Below are 11,007 nucleotides of genomic sequence, written 5' to 3' on the forward strand. Positions count from 1 at the left end.
AAAGACAGAATAAGAATCTCCTAGAGACGACCAACTCGACTTACTATCTCGAAATGTGCTAAGTTCGAGTTAACTCGAGTTAGTTTCTCCCTAACTCGTGTTTGGGCTGGCGTTTTTTAGTGCGCAAAGCCTTATTTTATTTATGGAATAATTACGTATAGACACGTCAAGATACACTGTGTGCTCAAATTGATAATAAGCTGACAAAAAATTAACCCATTTTTAAGTCTCAAAAATCTATCTATATAGTATATGGTATAAGTATATAGATAAGGTGACCAACTATACTCATTTACTGAGTTTTGTACTCTTTTTTCGCAAACCGTACTCTTTTCAAATTCTGTACTCTGAAAGTACTCATTTGTATTTCTAAAACATTTTTTTAGATTATTTAATTTAAATTTTATTAATAAAATTTTTAAAATGATTTTGACAGTGATTTGAATTACATTAGAATTTCAGTAGAACATATCCAACATGAAAATTTAAAAGTTTTAATAGAAATTTCATTATGTTGTCCACGTACTAATGCTGCTGTTGAAAGGATATTTTCATTAGGGAATGATTATTGGAGCAGTGAGAAGTCGCAACTTTCTGTAAAAACATTATCTGCCGTCTTAACAATCAAATTTAATATGCAAAATGAAAATTGTTCGGATGTGGCTACATTATTAAACGAACACCCTAAATTAGGAAAAAAAATCCACTCTGAAGAAACATATGTTTTTAAAAGAAAATAAAGTTCTTATCGCTTTTTCTTCTTTTTTTTTCACCTATGAAATACTAGCAAAGTGTACTTTTTTAACAAAAAATAGTTGGTCACTTTAATATAAAACACGAATAAAAAAATGAGTGAGCAAATTTAATAATTAGCAGACTTGTTTTATTAGTGTTAATTTAATTTTCTTATGGGGTCGATAAAACTTACAACTTGTAGTTCAGTTTAACCCTGCTATGGCACAAGCTTGCGCATTCACTGCTAATTTGCTGCGGCTTTACAATTATAGGGCACGAACCTTAACATTTCTAAAAAAATTGGAATCCTTGATGTTAACATGTCTAGTGATATATAATTCCGTGGCCATCTCGAAGATAAGATTTGATGAGATGAATTGTCAATGATCCTAGGCTTACAAACGGTATTGAACCCTTAAATCTTATGAGAGATTTGGCTCTCTCTGTGTGTTGAATTGTTTAATATGATGCTGACGGCCACCTTCCATCGTACAGCTCGCCATCGCTAGGAAGTTCACCCCTACACCTTATAACCTAAATAGTCACGTACAGCATGTTTTCAGAGATGTTTCAGGTTATGGAATGTTAAAGTTTTTCAAGAGACTACAGCATGAGCTTCTTCAAAAAAGGGATAAAGAGGTTTCTTCAAGGTCGGCAACGCGCGCTTAATGCCCTTGCTATTGCAGATGTTCATAGACTACAGTAACCACTTACCATCAGGTGGGCCATAAGCTTGTTTGCTACTTCAATGGTATAAAAAATTCATTAACAAAAAGTTGAAAAAGTTTAACTCGATTCTCTATCTATAACATCTAAGTAAAAATGAATTGAATATACTTGAATCGAACTGATTTACTATTCGGATGTAAACCCTAAATTCGTGTTATCTCAGCCAAAGCACTACGGATTAATTACTCTGTGTACTTATATACTTATTTGTATTATATTGTACTCAGGTACGAATTTATAAAAAAATATCAAAACAATATCAAAGAAAGCATTTAAAATTTAATAGAAAGTTTTTATATCGAACCCATTGTTTATTTATTTATTGTGTTTATTTTTAATTACTTGTGTATATATTACATATGTATGTGAAATAGAAATTGTGTTAATCTTAACAAGTATGTCTAATAAAAATTTAAATATTTCTTCTATTATCATATTTACACTAAATATGAATTACGTTTTAAAAGTTTGATACTTTTAGTATTTTTCATTTACTTTTACATATACGCTATTTTCTGCATTTTGCAAAACCTTTGGTATTGTTTTAGTATTGTTGTAAACATTAGAAATTTAAAGCCACTTCCTTAAATAGCTATTCAGCTCAGCAAAAGTGTAATGTCATAATAATGTAGTTAAGTAATATGCGATTTTTTCCATATATTGAATTATTTTCATTGCATAGCTCATTTAATAGTTGTTCACCTTAACAGGCTATGTAAGGACAAAGAAATAATGAAGTAATTTTTGAATAAAGTACTTAACGTCTGTAGCATGATACAGCATTTTGTTATAATGGTTGTAAAATTGAAAATTTTTATATTTTAAAGTTACACAATCCAACAAGGTTTATTCATTCAATTCTATTATATCTAGGTATTGAAATGTGTGATATACTGGAATCTCTGAAAGGAGAATTGAATGAAATTGAAAATGATCTCATTATGTCTAATAAAGAAGTTTCGGAAGTCTATGTGGAAAATAATGAGCCAACCCTGCTGAATATGCCAGTTGAGGTATCACTTTTATTGTTACGTGTCTATACTTTTTACTTTATGTATATAAAACTAAACCCTAAGAGTGTATAATTTTAGGTATTTTCTTTTATTAAATATTTAATTTCTACATAATGTTAAAGAACATATTTATAAAAATATTATATTTGATTACAGATTATTCTTAACATATGTTCATATCTGGACCCACATTTTTTAAGAACCACACTAAGTAAGGTTTGTAGACGTTTTGAAGATATATTAGCTGATGATCATCTTTGGAAAAACTGGATTCATAGTAAAATTAAAGGTGCCTATCCTCCTTTACCTTATTTGAAATTATGGGATGAAACAGATCTGGATTGGGAGGAGGTCTGTGTTGAAATGGATGTAGAAAGAAAGAAATGGTCAAATGTCAAAGAAACTATGAAGCACATAGTTGTAAGGGATGTACATTTTGCTTCTGTTGATACTGTGTTACTAGTTAATGTAAGTAGTTTTTTATTCACTCTTCACATTTATGTAAAACTGAATAATATTCGCCAATCTCACATAGCTATGTCTTTGTCAAATTTTATAGAAATTAGCCCAGTACTTTGGATGTTAAAATGGCAATTTCACACATAGGCATTGAAACAAGAATAATTTTACACTATCTATTTGAATTTAGAATATATGCAATTTTACTACAAAGAAAATATTTAAATAAAATGCTGTTTATTCAAACAATGTATAAAAAAATTCTTTAAGTGTTTAAATTCAAATTTTATTTTAGATGTCTTAACATGTAATAAATACTTATCTATTGCAAATTTTACTTCTGTTAAGATAATTGTAGTAAGATAAGTAAGATTTATTATGAAAATTAAAATATCAAGTAGTTATATTTTGCTTTTTTATATTCAGTGTATGTCCGGCTTGCTGACTGTGAAATAAAAGACTCTTTTAGAAATATATTAGTTGATTATTTTGCAGAAGGGTGAAATATGTATATCAGGTGGTAGAGATCGTGGTATGGCACTCTGGAGTGTTCAAGATATAAAAGCTCATCGTTATTATGACAATTCTACAGCAATTACAGATGCCAAACCAAGGCAAATAAAATATGATGCACATTTGGGTTGGGTGTGGGACTTAGCACCAGATAATATTGATTCTGCTAGCATAATTTATTCAGCATCATGGGACAACACTGTTAAAGCTTGGGACTTACACTCTGGATTTGAATGTGTACAGACTTTTCAGTAAGTTATTTTTTTATGCAACTTAGAATGGCAAACAAATTGACGGCCCACCTGATGGAAAATGGTAACCATCTCCTATAGACATGAGCAGTACCATAGACATAACAGAGTATACTGTTTCACCCATAATACCCCCTATTTATCGCCATTCCTGAGGACTCAGGTGTTATTCCTCTATACCCTTTACATTCACTGCTATATCACACCCTCAAACGGAAACACAGCTGCTTCATGGTAGAAACACAAATGGAACAGAGGTACCCAAGCAAATGACTTTTGTATAGTCTCCCTCTGGTTAGCTATGAAGTTAACAATGAAGCATCAAGTTAATTATAGCTAAATATATATGTTATCAAAGAGGCTGTTACAGGCTTTTATCAACATCTTGGTGATTAAATTTTCATTACTTTCATTCATTAAATAAGTGTCCATTTATGAGACATAGTGTTGTTATAAATTGTTATGTAGTGATTACATTATTCTTAAATAATTTTAACCCAGGAAAGGAAGAGGCCATGACAGATTTATCATTTAAGTTTATCAATTATGGTCAGAGTAGAGGATGGACCGACAGTGAAGAGCATTTATCTAGTTAACAGATAAGTGCTCTTCTATATTGAAACTCAATTTCAGATTTTTGTTTATTTTACTAGAAATGTTATGTAACATGCTGAATCTCCAATGCACTTTATACATTAATATTAATAATAATTACAATTAATAAAATTATTTCACAGGTGTGGCATGTCAGCTTTGTCAGTCGTAACTATAGACAAAATAGTAATGGCCGGTTTATATTCTAAAAAAGTGCTCTCTTTCGATATGCGAGCTGGTCCTAGTCCAGTAGGTTGCTATAAACCACATAGAGGTCCTATTTTAGCACTATGTGCTTATAATAACATGATTGCATCTGTTAGTGAAGATAAAACATTAGCAGTTTGGGATAGAATTGCTGGAAAGCTTTTAGCGCATGATGTCAAGATACCTACAGACAAAGGATACCCTGTTTGTATTAGTTGGTGTCCGACAGCTTTATACATTGGTGATTCAAAAGGTTCTCTGCACCTAATCAATCCTGAAGATCATACGTATGTGAAATCGCACGAAATATGGCCTGAGCCGCCCATTATCAAGCCGTCTAGTAAAATAACTAGTTGTTATCAAAATCAAGGAACTATGATTGTATGTTCAGATAGAGGAGAAATAAAATTTTTATATAATTGTTACCCTCCAGAAGAATTTTCCAATGTGGAGACCAGTACATGTGATGTGACTCAGGTAATTGTCATCGTTAATTCTTTAGTTACAATATTATTAATGTGGGTGTTCATTTCTTCTTTATAACGTAACAACATAAGGGTCTAACCAATTGTCAAATGATCATGAAATTTTATATAAACCTACTTAGTAGATTATGGAGATACACGATACTATGAACTATATTATATATATAATAGTATATGTATATGTATATTTAATATTATTTTCTGGAGGGGAAAAAGGAGATTGTCGTCTTAAAGTTACATTCTGTACTTTCAGACATGTTTACGCATAATTAAAGTGCCGCTCTCATTCTAACATGGACAATTTAGCAGTGATCACAATCCCTCTCCCCCTCTGCCTCACATATACGTATATGTATGTAAATTATTAATTAATAGACAAATCAACTTTTTTCCAGTTACGATATTTGAACGAGGTGCTAGTGACGGGAACCTGTGATTCAGCCATTGAATTTTGGATTCCTAGTGAGCGGTATCAAGACACATAGTTTATTGCAGATTTGCCTTATTGATCTTAAAGATTAAATAGTTCATAGTCTGCTGATATGGAAACATGACTTCTAACTACAGTTAAAATAACTAACTAGAGGTATATCTTTGTTATATAATGTTATAATTACGTCGCTTTTCCTTAACTTATTACATTATATGCTTTTATTAAATGCTATTGAAATACTGAAGCAAACTGAAATAGCAGCAAGCAGGTTATATTGTTTAATTTTATATAACATGGCATACAGAAATAATCATCCGAGATGCTTTTCTTTTACATTGGCATAGTCAAGTGTAAATGGGAAATCATTAACATAAGATCTGCAATATTTCCTTATCTATCCAATAAATAAAATCCTTTATTACCTTTTTAACTTTAGAAACGAATAAAATGTAATTCCCTGGATTTAGTTTCAAATATTGCCTAACATAGCAATATAAAAATGATGTGTAATAAGTAGACATCATATATATATCATTTTGTCAGTAGTTGCCACGCTTGGCAGGCGGGTTGGCAACCGCAGCTTGACTTTTACTGATATTTTAAGAGGGACGCTGCTGCCCATCACTAAGTAGACACATATCTAAGATAAATTAAAAATCAAAATAATTCATTGTTGTTATAATTCTATGATATATCTATATCTGTTATTATTATTATGACAATTTAATTCCTTTAATAATGTTAGTTTTAATATAACATTATTCTTATACATGCATTTATTTAACATAGAGGCAAAGACCTCTTCCATTCCTCCCCCCCCCCCCCTAATTATCATATACAAAATGTCCATTCTTTACCTTGTATGTCCATGTCTTTTTATATAGGCCACTCCAACAACACAGGGACAAAAACAGGGACCATTTTACTTGTCATTATATTGATCCATACAATATGATTAGAAGACAAATTTTAGTTGTGGCAGCTGGCAACTTAACAGTTCATTATTTTAAATTCATTAGATATGTATGCTTCAAATGTGTGTAAAATATAATTATAAATAAAAAATCGTTATGTTTACACTGGTCATAACATGACTTACATGTTTTTATTTTATACATATGTTTTTAAATTCTGTAAATATAATCACTACAAATGTGATGCTGATGCTTTATTGTCTATTTGCACTCTATTGTGTGAACATATATGCCAAAGTGTAGCAATCTCTGCATTTTATGTCAATTTTATAAAAAACAATAAAAATATATGTATAATGAAATTGTTAATGGGGGCAGTCTATTTTTTGTTGCAAAAATTATGGTGGTTATGCATCAGTCATTATTAAATAGATGATTATCTATTTATTACGGATTTGCTTGGAAATGGCTGTATGAATCTCAATTCGAATAGGTATTATAAACATTTATAATTAGAGATGGGCAATCCACCTGGGTGGGTTTAAAGTCTGGTGGGTAAAAACCGGGTGTTTTGGGTTTATTGGGTTTAAACCCCATAAACACCCAAATTTTTGGGTGTTTATGATTTTGTACTTCATCATCGTCATCTCAGCCGCAAGACGTCCACTATACTGGACATAGACAATATTATTATGCAGCCTACAGAATAAAAAACTTTTAATTTGATTTTGAGTTTATTAAGAAAGAGATGAAAGTAAAATGTAAAACTACAGTCAATCACTGTCAGATTCAGAGTTATTACAAGCGATGAATTGTATAGGTTCGATAGGCTCTATTTCGTCTAAACTGTTATGTTCATTTACTTGCTCAATGAAAGCTTCTAAGGTATTTTCTTCATTAAACTGAATGTCCTCGCATTCAGCTTTATGTTTAAGATTCCAGTTATAACAAATGAATGAAATTTTTTCAGTTCTTTCAGTTGTAAGTCGATTTCTTTTGTTATTATGTATGTAGCCTTGGATACTAAAGGAACGCTCAGTGGCTGCCGAAGTACAGGGAGCTGATAGAATACGAATCGCTACTTTGCTTAACTCAGTGGAACCACAAATACCTTTCCACCATATTAGGGGCTCAATGCTATCTAATGAGCTCCATACAAATCCTCTGGCCCAAAAGTTTTCTTTAGCTTTATAACACGCCAAATCTGCCATTACATTTGACAAACTTAAGTATTGGCTTAAATTGTAGATAAACTCCATACCCTTAAGTTCTTCCTCTTGAGTAAGTTCGACTCCTAGAGTCCTGGGGTCTAGAATATATGCTGCAAAATGTATTGGCCTCATTGCCATATTGCATCTTGAAGATACTGATGTTAGAATCTGCTGTTTGCTTTCTTCGCTCAATGTCGAAATCTCATTTAATGCAAAACGTATCTTAGCTTGTACATCTCTAAATGTAATGTATGTGCGATGCAAACGATTCTGGTCGCTCTCTAAGTAAAATATGCTTTCAGTGACTGGTTCCAAAATACTTATACATTCCCCTGTCTTCGTCCAGAAATCATCACTTAGAATTAAATCTTTAATATCTCTTGAAATTACCACATCTTCTCTAACTGTTAATTAATAATAAATAATAAGCTATCTTATTTGCTTTCAAACTTTTTAACGAAGTAACATGACTTCCCCATCTTGTAGCACAAGGCAATTTTAGTGTTTGTGTAGAATCTTCACCCTGCCTTGATTTTATCAACAAGGAACTTAATCGTTGACTCCTTTTAACAGTTTTTATTATATTTATGGCTTGCATAATAAACACAGTTACTTCTTGTATCTTTACAATATCTTGGCACAACAAGTTAAGGATATGTGCACAGCAACCGAGAGGAACAACATGTGGATATTTGAGTTTTGTTAATTCGAATGCCTTTTGTATATTTCTAGCGTTATCGCCAATAAGTACAAGAAACTTATTTGCTCCATACACTTTCATTACTTTTTCAACTTCTTGGCTAAGGTATTCACTAGTGTGAGGATTACTTTCTGTATTCAAACTTTTAACGTATGCAGGTTGAGGTTTTGATATAAGAAAGTTTATTATTCCTTCATTTCTTAAATTAGACCAGCCATCGCACTGAAGGTGTAAGTAACTACAAGCATTTAGTTCCTCATTTAACTCAAAACGCATTTCTCTATATATTTTATCTAAGTATTTTGTCGCTAAAGCTTTACGTGAAGGTATTTTAAATTTTGGTTGCAATTTTTCGAAAAATTGTATCCATAAAGGATGTTGCACCATCGATAATGGCGTCCCTGTTACAAATATAGCTCTCGCTAATTCTGTTTTTATATGATCATCGGTGTCTTGAAACTCAGCATTTATTGTAGTGTTAGCAGACGACGAGGGGCTTATAAAAGAATCATTTGTCTCTATCTCTGACAGTCCAGACATTTTGGTTTTGGACGAGCTATCTTTTATAAGTTTCATAGAGTCTTTTAATGTTTCTGGAGATTTTGGACAAGTGATAAGATGTTGAAGCATTTTGGCAGCATTACTGAATTTGTAGACCTTATTACAAAGCTTGCAAGAAACAGACTTGTTTGGTAAAGTACGGTAGTGCTCCCATATGCGTAAATCTTTAGGTCTCCCCATTGAACCTAAAAAAATGAACGATGATTAGTTGGTCTGACGAAAATTCAACAATAGAGTGCCTATTTTTTTACAATGATTATTTCTTGTTATTTACAATAAATTTATTAAAAAAATAATAAAATAAATACAAAAAACCTTTGTAAAATTACATCTCCTCGGAGGATTAAACGCAGACGCTAGTTTATTATCGTATTGTTCTGTATTTTTCTCAGCAACTTCTTTAATTCGATTAGGTACTTACGCATATTATGTTAAAAATAAATATCTAGTACACATCTTAGGCTATCCACCATTATTATCCAATGACGACTCTCAGCTAACTATGCACTATCATCCAAAATAAACGTGTATGGAAAATTTTATCCCAGTCGGTTGAGGATTGAGGATAATTGCATCAACATACGAACATACCTACATACTTTTATTTACATAACGCAAGCTAAATAAAAGCTTGTAATAATACATCTAATTTTAAGTTAAAATTGTTAAGTGATCATGATATAATTGTATCATTCAAAAATCCACTTACCTTTAATTATTTCTTGTTAAGTATAAATATTATTTCAAATCTGCTCCCTTAATATGCACTTTTTTACTGCTTTTCCTACCTAACACGTTACCAGGAAGTCACGTTACCAGAGTCAGAGTAATAGTGAACACGTTTGACAGTGATTGTCGTCGCCTCATATTCATCGTCGACGAATAGGGGAATCCCCAGTCATAATGTATTGCATGCGTGGCGGTCTTACTTCAAATCCATAAACAAAGAGATAATTACAGAACTCGATACTAGATGGCGCTGTTTTTGTTTGAAGAAAGTTTGCGGGCTAAAATACATAGAATTTCATCAATGACTTCCACAAAGAACAACATTTCTGTTTTTTCTAAGTCCGTATCTCTTCCGTATATTTCATAAGATATAAGCTTGGGCTACATTGTTATGCAACGTGATTTTGTCGCTGTCTTGCTAGCAGGGTTGACAGATATACGATTTAAATCGTACTCATACTATTATTTGTCTATTTTTTAATGTACGATCGTAAAGATTATGATCGTAATTCGCACAAAAACATACGACTTTTTGGTTACCTGGCAACATTTTTATTATGAAACGAACATGCTCACATCATCAGTCACATGCAACAATTTATTGGGGATTTCCCCTTCACATCTGGCAGTCCTGCTTGCTAGAATATAGGTAAGTCAGCCACAGTTACTGACGATCGATATTTAAAGGGTATTGTTTTTGTGCTAAATATTTCATAAAAACGTTATTTAATACTTTGTGGATTATTAATTTAGTTGATAATCACTGGAAGTAAAATGGATGCTAATTTGAGAGATCAAGATCTTCGTATAAAACAGTTAATAAAAGAAAATCTACGTAAGTACTCTTTTTATACCTAGGTAGGTAAGGTATAATAAACACAAAAGGTACTTAGATCGCGTGTGTTCGAAGCATTTATTCTAATAAATTTAATTTAAAATTGTAGAAAGAAAAAAATGTCTGCCAAGCCGTAGCCGAAGCCGATCTCCAAATATATTTGGCGATAGTGAGACCCAGTGTCCAGACGATTTACCCAGCGTCGTCGCAACAAACAAAAAAAACGAGGATAAAGTAAAAGAAAATTTACTGAAAGAAGAAACAAACTGTTCTAAATGCTTAATTTATGGAGAAGAGGATAAAAGAAATGAGTATTTCGGACTGTTAGTGGCTCAAGAATTTAAATATATACGGCCATGTGTGCGAACGAGGTGTTATGAAGAAATTTTAAAGTATCTACGGGAAGCAAAAGGCCAACATGTTGATCAACTGCAACATGAAAACACTGAAAATTAATTACTTTCATTTTATTATATATAGATTTTTAAAATTTCCTGAAATATTATTAGTTAACGTTTTATTTAATATTGTAGAATTGATCAATACAATTTATAAAAATAATTTATTGGTATTACTTACATATTTTCAAAAAAATACGTAAAAACCTATTTTTTTGGGTGATTATGGGAGTTTATGGG

The 11,007-nt window shown here is 31.6% G+C and overlaps 2 protein-coding genes across 4 annotated transcripts; one reads left to right on the forward strand and one right to left on the reverse strand.

Annotated features, from left to right (window-relative positions):
• Window positions 1–1,577: 1,577 nt before the first annotated feature.
• Window positions 1,578–5,683, forward strand: LOC113518229 (F-box/WD repeat-containing protein 9-like). 3 transcript variants are annotated; one of them, XM_031913132.2, is made up of 6 exons: window positions 1,578–1,691; window positions 2,338–2,477; window positions 2,634–2,945; window positions 3,432–3,700; window positions 4,438–4,978; window positions 5,382–5,683. In XM_031913132.2, the coding sequence occupies exons 2-6, from the start codon at window positions 2,346–2,348 to the stop codon at window positions 5,469–5,471; spliced, it is 1,344 nt and encodes a 447-aa protein (XP_031768992.1). In that variant the 5' UTR covers window positions 1,578–1,691; window positions 2,338–2,345; the 3' UTR covers window positions 5,472–5,683. The 3 variants fall into 3 exon arrangements, with proteins under 3 accessions (XP_031768992.1, XP_026758849.1, XP_026758848.1); XM_026903048.3 differs by lacking the exon at window positions 1,578–1,691 and adding an exon at window positions 1,699–1,859; XM_026903047.3 differs by lacking the exon at window positions 1,578–1,691 and adding an exon at window positions 2,175–2,259.
• A 2,261-nt stretch (window positions 5,684–7,944) lies between these two features.
• On the reverse strand, window positions 7,945–11,007 carry LOC128202490 (uncharacterized). Its single transcript, XM_052903038.1, has 2 exons — window positions 9,515–11,007; window positions 7,945–8,990 (listed from the first exon to the last, which is right to left on the reverse strand). Exon 2 carries the CDS (start codon window positions 8,983–8,985, stop codon window positions 7,945–7,947), a length of 1,041 nt encoding a protein of 346 aa, XP_052758998.1. The 5' UTR covers window positions 8,986–8,990; window positions 9,515–11,007.

Source organism: Galleria mellonella, unplaced genomic scaffold (genome assembly GCF_026898425.1).
Source record: "Galleria mellonella isolate WM207_F2 unplaced genomic scaffold, CSIRO_AGI_GalMel_v1 utg132, whole genome shotgun sequence".
NCBI classification, from domain to species: domain Eukaryota; kingdom Metazoa; phylum Arthropoda; class Insecta; order Lepidoptera; family Pyralidae; genus Galleria; species Galleria mellonella.